The 15624-nt window shown below is 44.6% G+C and overlaps 1 protein-coding gene across 5 annotated transcripts in view; it reads left to right on the forward strand.

The window, feature by feature from the left end:
* Deup1 (deuterosome assembly protein 1) overlaps window positions 1-1357 on the forward strand; it is a 71117-nt gene extending 69760 nt beyond the window's left edge. For all 5 annotated transcript variants that reach the window (XM_076926002.1, XM_076926005.1, XM_076926001.1 and 2 more), the window contains one exon: window positions 527-1357. In XM_076926002.1, the coding sequence (XP_076782117.1) occupies window positions 527-703 (177 nt within the window). In that variant the 3' untranslated portion in view covers window positions 704-1357. The remainder of the gene's footprint in view (window positions 1-526) is intronic.
* The last annotated feature ends 14267 nt before the right edge of the window (window positions 1358-15624 follow it).

Raw genomic sequence — 15624 nt, forward strand, 5'->3', positions numbered from 1 at the left:
GAGGACTGAAGCACCAGTCATACACACACACACACACACACACACACACACACACACACACACGCAGGCAGCCACCTCCATCAGGACATTCTCAGCCAGCCTTCTCCCTGCCTGACTCCCCTAGGTGTTCAGCCTCCTCATTAAACCTACCCTGATTTCTGTTTCTGCATGAGCCATCTTTATGCAATCTGCCTCATCTTCACTTCAGATTTGGGACTTGCCCGTGTTCTGGGTTACGGGTTTGTGAGTCAGTAAAACGTGCTCTGCTTGGGATCTCTGGTATTTACATCCACCCTGGATTTGTAGCTAGTCACTGCAGTTTTCCTTTCTGGAGCTCATCCATGGGCTGGTGGTGAGATGTCTTAAATCCTTGAGGGTTTCATTAGCAGGGACTATGTTACAAGAGGAAGGCTCTGCCCAAAACTCAGTATTTCATTAAGTTGCAGAGTTGATTGTCAGAGAAGTCATGCCTACAGCTGTAAAGGCTCTGTATTGGTCTAGCCTCACTTACCTCTCCTCTCTTCAGTCTCCACCAGATATATCCTTCCGGGCTTCCCTAGCTGCGCACCACTTCCTGATGGAAGAAGAGAGGCGGGCCAAGGAACTTGAGAAGCTGCTCAACACACACATCGATGAGCTGCAGAGACACACGGAGTTCACGCTTAACAAATACACCAAACTCAAGCAGAGTAGACACATATGAGCTTCGCACCTTTTCTCATTGCGTCCTCTCCATGAGGAAAAGAAAGGTTTCCAAGAAACACTTGCAAAGCGGACTCATAAAACCGAGAAATCTGGTTTAGTCTCCACGAGTAAATCACAGCTAGAAAAATAGGATTTTGTTCCATAAAAGCTGCTTCTGTTTCTGCATTTCACATACTAATTGTTTTGTTAGGATAGCATAAACATGAATAGCCCCAAAGGGTTTCTTTCCTGTCTAAGGAATGGTTTGGGATTATAACTGAATTATTTCTGACTTTAATCATGTATGCTAAGGCCCCATTTCCTGTGTAACAGGCAGCAAGAAAGGGAAGCGCTCAAGTCCAAAAGTGAGGAAACTGAGTGCAGCCACTCTGTGCTAGGCATACAACCCAAGGACTTCTAAAGTGAAAGGACTATGTAGACACCCTAAGATTTGTTTCAGAAGCAAATAGATACCTCTTTGCTGCTTTTCCATTCACTTTTGTAGTATTCTGCCTTAACACCAAGGACTTGAATGAGCAGTGTGCACAGTAAAAGTCACTGTGCCAGAGAGTCATGCTGCCACTGAGACACAGCAAATGCAGGGCATAGTGTTGCCTCCATCTCCTTTGTAATCACCAGTGTTTGTAATACAATAAAGGAATGCAAAATTCAATTGCTTTGCAAGTGTCCAGTTTCTACAGAAGTAATAGCAAGAAAACAAACAATGAAATTCACATAACACATATACAAGGATGATAATCTGATACCTTCCCTGTTCTTTAAAGATGGAATACACACAGAGACACAGAGACATGCTATAGTGTACATGTATGCCCAACACACACACACACACACACACACACACACACACACACACACACCACATATCAGCACCATTTAAACTTAAGCATTTGATATCAGCAAAACTAGTAAGTTAGGAGTCAGCATGGTGCCTTGGCGAGAAAGAGGACTTGCTCAATCATGAGGACCTGAGTTCAGATCCAGGCAACCATATGAAGAGACAGGACATGGCCATACATACCTGTAAGCCTCATGCTATGTGGGACAGAGACAAGAAAATCACTGGGGCTTGCTGGCTGCCAACCTAGCTCCAGATTCAATGAGAGAACCTGTCTCAAGGAACCTGTCTCAAGGAAGGAATATGAAGAACGACAGAGCAGGATACCTGACATCACCCTATGGCCTCTGCATGCACCCACAGGTAAACAAACGTTCACATGCATACACTTGAAAACCATTTTTAAAAAAATAAAATTATACTGTAGTAAGCAGGATAGAGGCAAACACCTGGATTTCTGACCCTTGGCTCTCATTACAATAGCTCTTCCTGTAAGCAGGCAGATGGGAAATAAAGATATATTCAAAACATCAGAAGAGTTTCATGCCTTTAACGTGCCCACAAAAGCCCCTTGTGAGGAAAATCCCCATGTGGGGATGGGGGGATGGGGTGGGAGTAAGGCCCAGGCTTGAGAAGTGTAGGACAGAGAGACAGAGAAACTCCCAATGTAAGAGTCAGGAATCAGGGCCCAGGAAGGCTGTAGGCCTGGGTCCAAGGCTGCACAGATGGAATATAGATTTTAATAAGTAATAATTCAAGAGTATTATAGGGGCGATGTTGGCAATGAAAGTTTGGGAGTGGTCCAACCATTGAGTTGTTTAAGGCATATTAAAATAGAAGGCTGTGTGTGTGTGTGTGTGTGTGTGTGTGTGTGTGTGTGTGTCTTTCATTCAAGAATCCAGAGCATTGGGGTGCGTAGCAAGGAATGAGTTGGGAGATTAGAGTGGATTAATAGATTAATCAATTAAAGCAACATTGCACTGTACCACAAAAATAAAAAGGACTAAGACTCCAGGGCTGGAGAGATGGCTTAGTGGTTAAGAACACTTACTGTTCTTCCAAAGGTCCTGAGCTCAGTTCCCAGCACCCACACGATGGCTCATAATGCCCTCTTACATCATGCAGGTAAACAGGCAAATACAGCACTTTAAAAAATACTTTAAAAAAAAAAAAAAAAAGGACTGAGACCCCAGGCAAATAGAGAAAAGAAAAAGGTTGTGAGTATTAGTTACCCTTAGAAGATGGGAAGAAATTGTTTAGCAATGGAGCCTATGGCCAAACCACCCCAAACCCATGAGGTCTCGTCTACATCCTGTGCATACATCCCCAAACCAAAGAGAAATGATTAGAATTCACTATTTCCTAAGCCCTGGACCACTTGAGTCTCCTCAGGGTAGCCTCCTAGACAAACCTTGTTGACTGAAATCAAGGTCTCTAGGCTACAGCATTCTTAGACCTTAGTGGAAGGACAGCAGAAGGGCGTGTCTTAAGGACCAGTTGACTCCATGCATGGGTTTATCAATTCATGAGCAGATTGCTTTAAATTTCCCCTTCAGCCCTCTACCTCATATCAGCTTTCTTCTTTCAGTTTTCAGTGTGGTGTTTGTTTGTTTCTTAGCAAGAGGAGAAAAGATAATTAACGGGGCTGGCAAGATGGCTTAACAGTTAGAGTATTTTCTGCACAAGTCTGACAACCAGAATTTAATTCCTAGAACCACAGAAAGGTGGATGGAGAGAACAGACTCCAAGAAGGTGTCATCTGACCTCCACAGGCAAGCTGTGGCATGTACACACAGACAATAGATGATTCTTTAAAAAAAAAAAAAATTAAGCTTCTCACTTATCCAGTCAACTTGTGTTTTTTTCAAGTGTGATGGCCTGCTGTCTTAGTCTATTTATGCCACTGTAACAACATGCCTTAGCTCAGATAACTTGTAAACAATAGTTCGCTGTTCACAGTTCCAGAGACACAGATGCACACTGGAGGACTGCTACATGACAGTGAAGGCAGAGATCAAGGTTGTGCTTCTTTCTATCAGCCAAGGAATGTCAAAGATTGACAGCAAACCACAGGCCCCAGATTCTTCTTCACAGCATGCAGTGGGAACCCAGTCAACACCTTGATTTCAGACTTTCCAGCCTCCAGACCCATGGGACAGTGTATTCCAGCCGTCTGAGCCACCAGTCTGTGATACACTGTTGGGGCAGCTCCAGTAACCCAATGCCCTCCCATATCTGTGAACTAGAGCTAGAAAAGCTGTCAAAGTATCAAACCAAAAAGCCTCTGCAAAAGTCCCCCTCCCTCCAGAAAGAGAGAGAGAGAGAGAGAGAGAGAGAGAGAGAGAGAATACTAATCCAGTCAGAGATCACAGCTAGCTGAGGCTTTGATAGGCTATCCACCCTGAGTCAGGACATACATATTGGCTCAGGGGTAAAGACTTCTTCAAAAGCAGGCTTAAGCAGTGCTAACATAGAAATTTAGTAACTAAATGCATGTATTAGCAAAGAGGAAAAGGCTCAAATCTCTCCAGAATCTAGGAGCATAAAGGAAAGAAAGAAAGAAAGAAAGAAAGAAAGAAAGAAAGAAAGAAAGAAGAAAAGAAAAGAAAAGAAAGCTGTCAAACTCGTAGGAACAAAGAGGTCTAGAAAGTAAAGTGGAAAATATACAGAAAAGTCAGAGAGCTGTCTCTGAAAAATAACTCAATAAAAGTGACTCATCTATCACAAGACTTAATAAAAAAAAAGGAGGAGGAGGAGGAGGAAGAAGAGGAGGAGGTTATTAGGTAAAAACCCCATTGTCAGGTTCGGGGTCATCCCTAGGATCTGCTCCTTGGGGAGGCCCCAGAGGGTCTCAAAACAATATAGGCTATTGCCATTATTCATGTGACCACCCAAACTAGGTGGTAAGGCCTGAAGATATCACACACTTAGGTTGCAATACCAGAATCAATCAAGCTAGAATTGACCTAAAAATTCCATCCCTGTGGGCCAGCTTCCACCATGCTAGCAGGTGCTGTATAGACCACAAGAAGAGAAAAGTCATCGGTGTCCTTACTCAGCAGTGGACCAAGACATGCCCACTGGTCCAACAGAGGCACAACTGTTTACAATATAATCAACAACGTTATAAGTGGATTTAGACCCTGCTCAATTCACACCTGGTGCCATAAACCTAGCCTAAAGCTCGTGGCTTGAGAATGGTCAAGGCTCTTGACCCTTGAGAACTGTTGTTGTTTTGCTAAATGGGCACATTGTCAAACTGCCTTCTAAAATATATATGTTTGTACCAGTGATTCTCTACCCTTCTAATGCTGCAACCCCTTAACATAGTTCCTCATGTCATCGTGACCGTGACCCCCAACCGTAAAATTATTTTCTTTGGTATTTCATAACTGTAATTTTGCTACTGCTATGATTTATGTAATATAAATCTAATATGCAGATGGCCTTTGGCGACCCCAGTGAAAGAAAGGGTTGTTCAACACCTAAAAGGTCACAGCCCACAGGTTGAGAATCGTTACTTTATAGCCATTGATCAGTGCTGCTACTACAAGTCAGAGAAGCCTCTTTCTGGGCAGCAGTTAATGCAAACACTCAGAACTGGGCAAAGTGCCGAGAGCCAGTGACTGTTGAGTGCTCATCCTTAAGTGGGGCATACTACCCACCCTCTGAAGGCTTGGGGACATCACAGGAGATGCTAAAAGGAAAAGGAGTTCTGCAAAACACTGGCTTCTTGGTGTTCTGTGGCTGGTGTATTCATTAACTCGCAGTGGCTATCTATCTATACAAGTGAAACCTGCACCAAATTGGGCCCATCAATATTACAGCCTGGTAGGGGAGAGGCGTGCAAGGTCCCATTCCTAGGTGAGATACTAGTGTCAGTTAACAGCTGCTGCAGGGGAGGAGTGTAGCCACTGATCAGTTGCTCATTACAGTAAGTAACCCCATGCTCCTGCACAGGGAAGCAACCCTAATCAAACCCAATGGGTTCTTTATTAAAAAGTCATGTAAGAGGGGAGAGTGACAGACAAAAAAGAAAAAATAAAATGAAACCTTTCCTATCTGAGAAGATACAATTCCCTAATAGGAAGTCACAAGGAATCTATTTTTTAAATTCTTAGTACTAATAAGTCATCGGGGTAAGCCTTCAGGGTTCAAGATGACCACACAAAACCTGATTGCTTCTGTGTGTAACAATAATGAATGTGTATGATGACATTAAATATTCTTCTTGTGATTACACCAGTGAAAGGCCTACTATAATCTTAGCAAATATGTGTAGAAGTTGGATTCAGTAGAGCTGTTGGAAGCTGAGATCACAGAAATGAAGAACATTTTTTTTTAACAGGAAGAGCAGCAGAAGCCACACTATGGACTGGAAGGCAGCATAGCAAAGGGTTCAGCAAAGGGCTCGGTTTCCCCAAATTGATAATATATCTTAACACAACTTCTCTCAAAATCCCAGCATGAGTTTTTGATTGACAGGAGCGAGATCATTCTAAAGATTAGATAGAAAGGTAAAGAAATTTATAGGATTTTTTAAAAATTGAAAACACAAAAGAGAAGTGAGTGTATTTAGTTTCAAGGTTATACACAGCTGCCCCTTGACTTGTGAGACACAGTAGTGCTATATCCTGACTAGCTGTACATTTAAAATAGCCTGAGTTGAAGATGCAGGCGACACGCCTAACATTCCAACTGTAGAGTGAAAAATTATAAAGACCATTTTATGAGATATATGCAGACTTTTTCTTTGCCCTAAACCTGAGCAAAAGAATGCAAGTTCCAGAAAGTGGAACTGGATGTAAGATTTCAGGCTTTCACTGCCCTGGGACACATTCTGGGTGGAGGGCATTATCCCTGAATCAGAGGACACTTGCTGGATTAACATTCCTCAAGCCTCAGTGTGGGGCTATGGCAAGTGAGAAATAGTTAACCTGAAATAGTTGGTAATGACAGGGTAGGGCACAGTGACATGGTAAAACTACATTTTTGAGAAGAATGAGTATGCAAAGTGATTTTCACGTGGCTCTAAATCATTTAGGGTGGGTTCCTCTGAAATGTTCCACTGTTCTTGGTTACCTCTCCTTGAGGTTTTCCCAGTGTTACAGCTTGCTGATGTTCAAAATTTGTAAAACAACCAATCATGTGTAACCACGCGAAAATGCAACCAATCATGTGTAACCACGAGAAAATTCCTTACTTTCCCCACCCCATGCTATATAAAAAAAAAAAAACCCTCAGCTTGCTGGCCTTTTGTCAAAATTCTGTTCCTTCGTGGATGAGCAGTTTTGACCTTGGCTAGCCAACTTTCTCCCTAATAAACCTCTGCTAATTGCATCCAGGTATGGTTTCTTGTGATTTTTGGGTGGTCGTGATTTCCAGAGACTTGAGGAAGGGTCTCCTGAGTTTGGGGGGGTCTTCACAACCATGAACACTTAGCTACACCTCTCCTACATGTGCTCACACTTACCTTATCCTGTAACTGAACAAAATTATCAAGCACACGTCTACTTACAATAAAGACAAGTGATATTGTACGCATATCACAGAATTCTGTGCTGAAAGTGAAGAGCAGCAGTCCCATGAACAGTGCTTGACCTCATGATAGAGGCCACAAGGCAAGTCACTCTGACTACCTGCGAAGCAGAACAGTTAGGATTAGGGGCCTCTCATTAGCTGTTTTTCCTGGCGCTGTTATAAAATGCCTGATAGAAGCAACTTACTGGAGAAAAGGTTGGCTTAGTCCATGTCCACCATGGTGGGGAAGGCACAGCATCAGGTGCTCAGGCAGACGCTCACACTGCGTCTTCAGTCAGGAAGCACAGTAATGGATGCCCACGTAAAGCTTTCCTTCTTTTTTTTCTATTATCTAGAATCTCAGCCCAAGGAAGGATCTCACCCACAGGGGGCAGGTCTTCCTGCCTCCATCAACCTAATCCCCTACAGGCCTGCCCAGAGGCCCTTCTCCTGGGTGATTCTGGATCCCAAGCTAACAGTTGAGAGGGACCATCACAGGTACTTATAAGGACTCTAGGAATATTCCCACACATGTTTGCCCAAGCATTTTGAATACGAAGGAGGAAGAACAGCCTTTCAACAAATGCCAGAGGGACTGGACACGAAGAGGGAAAATGTGTACTGTAGGGTCAAATTAACTTTTCGAAATGAATGAATAATACAATTAATAATTTTGCGAAATAGATTGTGTCAGGTGTGATGGCACAAGCCTATAATCCTAGCACTTGAAAGGCTCAGGCCAAGATTCTGAGAAGTTTGATCAAAGTCATCCTGAATAGTAATTCTCTGAGACCCTATCAAAAAGCAACAACCAAAAAAAAAGGGGGGGGTGGGGGGAAATCTGGGGGAAGAGCTCAAGTAGTAAGGAGTTTGCCATGAGAGTAGGGAGACCTAAGTTCAGATCTCCAGTACCCATGTAAATCCAAGCATTGTGGCATGTGCCTGATATCTGCATGCAAATGAGCAGAAGCCTAGGGCCACCATCCAGGCAGTCTAGACAATCAGCAATCTTCAAGTTCTGTGTGAGACTCTGTTTACCCAAGTTATATAAAAAGATGTAGAGAAAAATATTCAACATTGACTTTTGACCTCCAGACATGAACATATAAGTATACATGCATATCACACACACACACACACACACACACACACACACACACACACACACATGAATACAGATCATGGATGTAAGTGGGAAGCCATAAATCTTTTTTCAGAAAAGAAAAAAAAAAAAACCCTGGGATAAAACCTGTGGGATTTGCAGCTAGGCAGGGTTTTGAAATGACATAGAAAAATCAAAATGCATAAAAGGCAAATTGGCAAATGGGAGCCACCCAAACCACAAACATTTGCTCAGCTAAAGGCACTGTTAGGAGGATGAAAGAAAATCTACTGGGAAGCATTTGCAAATCACATGGCTGATGAGAACTAGTGTCTAGAATGCATGAAGACCTCTCCAAACCCATCAGCAAAACAGCCAACAATCGTAGAATACAATTCAAAGGCCTGAAGGCCCCGTTCACCCCACTGCACCCAGAAGAATCCAGGGGAGACAAACGAGCATCCGAGCAGCGGGGGAGGGAAGAGGGGGTGCACAGAGGGTGAGCATTAGCCTTTTGGGGGAAACGCAAATTAACCGACACTGCCATCAAAAAGCAAAAGCTGAAAAATCCTCAAACAAGGCTAGGCAGGCGGCTCAGGAGGCTACAGCACAGGCTGCTCTTACAGAGGACCCAGGTTCAGTCCCCAGCACACCCATGGTGGCTCACAACTCTAACTGTCCTCTCTCTACTGCACCAGGTAAGCATGTGGCATACACCTATATACATGCAGGCAAAACATAATAAAAACCGTCTTCAAAAATATTTTGAAAAGAAAATACTCAAATAATCAAATTTAAAAAGAAGAGTGAGAAAGAACGTGGCTAGGGGAAGAGATAATGTGGACAAGTGAACAGCAAACTCGGAGGGGAGTGGGAAGCCCTGTCAGGGCAAATCATCTCAGTGGCACGGTGGCAGGCTACCGTTCACTCGGGATAGGTGTGAGGAAGTTAACCTTGTGGGGAACTAGGTAAAGGGTTCACACTGCCCCTGTACATCATTTCCCACAGTTCCACGTGAATTTATAGCTATCTGGAAATAAACATTTACTTAAAAAAAAAAAAAACAACTATTCTCAGCCCCCATCTGTTCAAACAGGTGGCAAGCTGGCTTTGCTCCATGGGCTGGTTTTTTTGTTTTTTTGTTTTTTTTTTTTTTTTCCTTCAGAGCTCCGTACAAACAAGAAAGGCATGTTCCCTAAACAGTACTGCTGGAGAAAGCTGTCCCCTGGGTATGGTGTGCCACCGCTCTCTTGCTTGCTCAGCAGCCGTGATTACCTGCTGAGACCCACTCAGGATCAGACCCACTGATGTTCCCTTAGGAACAGCAAGGGATTAGTGAGGCCTTTCAGAGAGACGTTTCCTCCGGGCTGCAGCCACTGATAAGTTGCTCACGTTCCTGTAACTGACTGCTCACCCATACTCCTGTAAATAAGATTTGGGGGTCTTCTGGCTCCTTGTAATCTCACTGTGGTTTTCATTTGCACTGTGCATTCATCTCACTTCCCAGCCTTCGCATCCAGTCATTTTGACCATAATCAAGCAGACGAAGGTTTTAAGCCATTTACAAAGATCTGTATTCCGACACTGGAGAGATGGCTCGGTGGCTGACAGTGTTTGCTGTACAGCATGAGGATGAAAGTCAGAAGCTCAGCACTCATGTGAAGAGCTAAGTGTGGCCGATAGCCACACCACTGTGGAGGGGAGACAGAAAGACTGCTTGGGCTTATTTACAGTCTCAGCAAAACGGCTGCATAGTCCCCATATGCTGTCCAACAATCATTCTTAATCCTTTGAACAATATCCTGCTCTAACAGGTGCATGGCCTATCTCAGGCTACAACCACATTCCCCGAGTGGCGCCGTCTAGCACTTTCAACACACTCGGTGACCTTTCAGTCGGGTTTTTTTTTTTTTTTGGGGGGGGGGGTGAGGGGTTGGGGATGCGGGGTTAGAGGATGGAGGGTTCTGCTCGGATCCTTTGTCTTCTTTCTAATTGTCTCATCTGTTTCACTTTTGAGTTTGTGTTCCCGACATATTTGGGATACTAACCCATTATCAGAGGTAAAATCTGCAAATATTTTGATGTTTAGGCTACTCATCGTCTCCTGGACTGTGCATGAGATTTTATGTCCCCTCTCGCTTTCTCCCCCACTTCCAACTTGTGCCAGCTATTCTAAAGCCGTCATCTCAGAAACATGGCCACGGAACAGGTGATTCTAAATCCCAGTGAAAATTCTTTTGCTGCATTTGTGCTATTTCCCCCTTGGATGTTTGAACTTCATAATCTTACAGTTTCTTAATAAAATGTTTCTAAGAAAAGTGTCTCCAATTGCCCCTCTCCCTGTTCACAAAGGCTTCTGTGTTACTGTCATGTGTTAGCTGTCACTCACCAGAATGCACATCATAGAAAAACGGGAACTGTACAGCCTTCTCACTGGTAGGTAGCCAAAGCCAAGAATAGTAGCCAACACAAGGCTACCACACTGTGAGCACCTGAGACCAGAGAGCTCAGCCAGGAAAGAGCCACGGAGCTCTTGACCATGCCAATCTGCTTTCCACATCCACATTTTATTTCTGGTTCCCAATAAACTGACGAAGGTAACTCTGTGGTTTCCCGTGTCTGTCTTGCTCAGCGCTTGCCGAAACTTTTGCAGCCTTAGATTTCTATTTTTCAGCCAACTTGGAAACTAAGCCAATTTGCGTGAATGTTTCTGAGTGTGTTCTTAAGATTGTACACTTCCTGTTGAGGAAATATTACTTTGTCATGTCTATTTATCTACCAGATCAAACTTGCTAGTTTTCTCATTCTGATCTTCAGTTGCTTCTGTCGTCACTCACCTCACAGACATTTGAGGCCAGGTTATCAGCCCACATATCTTCAATCACGCCATGCTTTTGCTGCCTGCCTCGTGTCTGCCACCTCCCACCCCTCGTGACACATCTACCTTTTCTTATTTCATTGCTGTTGCAACTGTTGCCATGCTTTTTGTTCCTGTATGCCTGCCTCATCTCTCGTCGTCTTCTCTATCTCTGTTTGTTGTACACTTCTGCATTATGTTTATCTTTGTAGATGTCACTATGTCTTTGGAACTCCAATCTGGGAGGATTGTTTGAAGCAGGCAGTTTAAGGTCTGCTGATTCTAAGTGCAGAGACTGAAACAGGCCGGCTGGGCATTCAAGCAGCCAGTGACAAAGCTGGAAGTAGATTTGTGTCAAAATGGAGGAGTTTGCAAAGGAATTTCATGGCAGGCTTTCTTAATTTATTCCATTCTGAACCAGCTGGCAACCTGAGGGCCACATCTGATCCCAGAAACTTAACAGGCCTTCTGAAATAGCCAGGTGACCCATATTGGAAAAGGAATATTCAAAAGTTGAAAACAATGTTCTTGCTGGGAGAGTTCAAAGACAGACAACTTTGAGGAAACAGTGGGAAGGAAAATGCCAAGGGAAGTAGAGAGGCTTAGCTAGAGTCTTACCATTTTTACCAAGCATTCAGGAACTCTCTGGGATCCACAGTGATTATGATTTAGCAGCTGAAGTGATTAAAAGCTTTTTGAAAAGACTGTGCTTTCCCAAAGAACTGGCAGGCAGAGAAATAACTCAAGCCAGCACCTGATACATACTAATGTCAAAGAAGTTTTCTGTAGAGGGCAAGTTACTGCACAAAAGACTCATCAGAAGAAAGCAGGGCCCAGCCGAGTAGGTGGGGCAAGCCAGACGGGCACACTTGGTCTTCCTAATATCGGAAACATGAGGACAGGGACAGTTACCTGCAAACCTTGCACATCTCCACTCTTACTGCAGACATTCCGGAAGGATTTAGAAGGCAGCTCTCATATATTTCCTTAATCTGAAGATACTGTATCTCATATCTGATGCTTATACAATGGTATGTGGCAAATACCATAGAGAAGACAGAATTGGCATGGCCCCTGCAGACAGAAACCACTTTCCTGGTAACATCAGCAGACTTGCCACAAGAGACAGCATCAAGAAATAGCTGCAGAGGATACAGACATACATGACGGCGGACATAACCAAGGAACTTTCTTTTTCTCTCCTCTAGCAAGTAAATGATGATACAAGATCCTCTGGGGGATCAGAGAGAGCCATTTCTTTAATCTTGCCAATAACCCAAGACAAGTGTCAGCATATCCAATTCACAGGTGAGCCTCGCTGCCTCGGGAAGCAGAGAGGGGAACATGCCGCCCACTCTCTGAACTAGCCAGGGAGGAATTAGAGGAGGCAGCCTCAAACTCCTCAAACTGACCCTTGCTCTCTCAGTACAGGCTCGTAAGTAACCACCGCAGTCACACAGCACGGAGCAGGTGGCCAGGCCATGCAGATTCCCTGGAAGCTTCTATCTTCGGGGCTCCTGAGTCTCTGAGCTCTGTGTGATGTTTCACTCCTGAGAGAAACTCTGGGAGGTGTCTGAGATGATATGAGAATCTATAGCCAGGCATAACCACACAGGCACGTTGCCAGTGTCACACTGAGAAAAGACTGGGTCTGAATTCTTCACACTTAGTTTCACACACCAGCAACTGTACTGATAGGTCACGGTGATTTTGCTTAGCCAAAGAATAGGTAGACAAACACACAGAGAAGCATTTTAAAGACAAAAAAAAAAAAAAAATCAAATGATACCATTTATGGTTCCTATTCCTACTTCCAACCTGATTTCTCTTCTGGAATATGCTCGGTAATAAGGACCAAGCACCAAGAGCTCCGAATCCCACTGCACACACATCAGCAGGACTCTGACACTCCTAATAAATAATTTGACTTCCTCACGAAACCACCGAGTCACTGGGGATGATTTAGAATTACCAAGTGCAGCCACATGAGTGAGCACAATTTACCCTGAGAATTGCTAAGCTTCCACCTAGCAGATTCAACTTTTCCTGCAGGTCAGGGGGTTGCCCACAAGATTATATTAATTTTAAAAGTCCACTTCCAGTCCACCTTCCCTGAGTATGCCTAGCCACTGACTCTGGGGAGCCGGTTCAAATCCGTGTGTCCTTCCACAGAACACCTAACCCTCCAGAGACTTGAGGCCCTAGGGAGTAGGGAGGTCTGGTGGGGTGGGATAGGGAATGGGAATGTCCTCTTGGAGACAGGGAAAGCGGGAGTGGGATTCGAAGTATTCGGAGGGTGGACCAGGATGGGGATAATGACTGGGCTGGACTACATAATTTATTAAACTCAAATAAATAAATGAATAAATAAATAAAACAGAAGCAGCTTAATGTATGAAGAATAGCAAATTTTCTACTATCTCAAAAAAAAAAAAAAAAAAAGGAGTCAGGCAGGACTTAAAAGCCCATCACATGTCTATCCTGGAATCTAAGCTGCTAAGAGATGCCTGGGGAACAGGACTCCAGTGTGTGCTGTGAGGGTCTGCACACACTGACAGCAGAAATGGGCATTTATTGAGCTCCTGAGATGTGCTGGATAGGATGCTATGTTGGTTTTGTATTTCAATTTATCCTCTTACCGTCCCAATGGAAAAATGAACAGAGGTGGCTCCCCACAGATCAGGTTTGGGAGCCTGAGCCTGTTTAGCTAGAAAGCCAAAGTAGTGGGATCCACAAATATCTTTGCTGCCCCAAACTCATACTTTTAGATAACTCAAAATCTGGAAGATCAAAGAACCCTCAAATGTTTACATAAGGAGCCCACAGGACAGACATCTCTCTCCATGTCTCCTGAGCACGGCCCCTCTTCACCTGGATGAGGGCTTGTGAGTCTGCCTGTTAGGTACCTGTGGTGGGTACCCTGTGGTGGGTACCCTGTGGTGGATGCTGGACTCATCCACTTACAGCATCTAAGACGCTGCACAGATCTCACCAGGCGAGGCTTGTTCCAATACACTTGGGCAGTGCATAGGTGAGAACATCCACTGAAACACAACACACTGTTATGGAGATTGTGGCCTCTGGAGCTGGTCCTCTAGGTTCACCTCCTTTGCTAGGTAGTAGAGCTAGGTATTGAAGCTCAATAGCATGGGCCCCTTCCTCAAAATGCACAGCGTGTAAAATTAGGAACTGAAACCTCAGGATCTGAGTCGGGTAACTGGGGCAGAGTGGAGACGTGACAATCTGCACTACAAGGAAGTTCATGGTTATCGTTGAGCAGGAAGCTCTTTCTGGTGAAGAATAAAGATGTATCATTGTTCCCTCTTGAGAGTTAATCCACAGAAGACTATCAAGCACCTGGACAGAAAAAACATGCCTCAGGAAAGCCTACCTAAGCATGAAGTGTAGTATGGTGGTCTTTGGCCACTGACCACCTCCCCTCTAGAAAAAGCCCCTTTTGTAGTAAATCTTTCCCACCTTCTGCAGTACACTGTGGGGTTTGTGTGAGTCCTTGAGAGGCAATGCCTAAGTTACTGAGGATAGAGATCCAGGTAAAAACATGTCACCTCTAGAAACTACAGTTCCCAGAAAAAGGCTGAACCTATTGGACACAGGCTCAAAAGAGAACCCTGAGTGCCCCACTCGGGGTCTTTAGTAAATCTCTATACAGGGCCTCAGACACTCGGGTGGGAGAGGTTGAGCCAACCTGCTCACCCATATTCCGGGCCCCTTCTGAGTCCCCTTCGCCCACGAAAGAGACACGAGAGGCAGTGTTGGGGTAGTTACCACAGCAAGGCTTTATTCTTGTATCAGTAGAAGCGGAAAGACCCCGAACCCGGAAGAGGCACTGCTATATGTACCCTAGAGTGGCGTGTTCACTTCTGATTGGCTGTTCACTCATCACCCCATATTACGCCCCGGGATGGGCAGTGACTTTGGTGAGCTTTTGCCTTTTGCACCTGTGCAGTTAGTTGTTTACTTGTGGGAGCACAGGATGCCCGCGCCATCTTGTAAAGGGGAATGTTGTCAACCGCTAACTGCGGCTCCTAACACACCCAAGTCAACATCTCTAGACATCAGCTGGAGTCTTTCATTTTTTTCTCCAGGAAAGGGTCTCTCCAAGACTCTCCAAATATCTACTAACACCTGTGCCATCATGTGACCATCACTGTATTTGGAAAACCCTTCTCTCCTTACAAACCTCTCGGTAATCAGCAGGGCACCCACAGACAGTTACCAGGAACCTGATTTCCAAGGAGGCAGCTCCATCAGGCACCAGGAACTGGGAAGCCCGCTGCTGGGATAAGATGAGGCTTGGCCAATTTGCATTTAAAACCCACCTGGAATGACAAAAGCCTGCATCTATCAACGAAGAACAAAAGCCTGACCTTTTACCAGTGGACTAAGTAAGGTGTTTCCATTTGCAAATGTGGCATCCAGCAGAAAAGGCTAACCAGCAAGGAAGCCTGCTTGGCCATACTCCAATGAGACCAATTAACACTCACCCGGTCCCTCTCTAGACTTAATCAGTGAAAACACATCATTCCTACAAGCGAAAAAGGAGGCTGGAGCAGCCAGGGTAGACAATGAGGCAAGGCTGGG

Source organism: Arvicanthis niloticus, chromosome 27 (assembly GCF_011762505.2).
Source record: "Arvicanthis niloticus isolate mArvNil1 chromosome 27, mArvNil1.pat.X, whole genome shotgun sequence".
NCBI lineage: Eukaryota > Metazoa > Chordata > Mammalia > Rodentia > Muridae > Arvicanthis > Arvicanthis niloticus.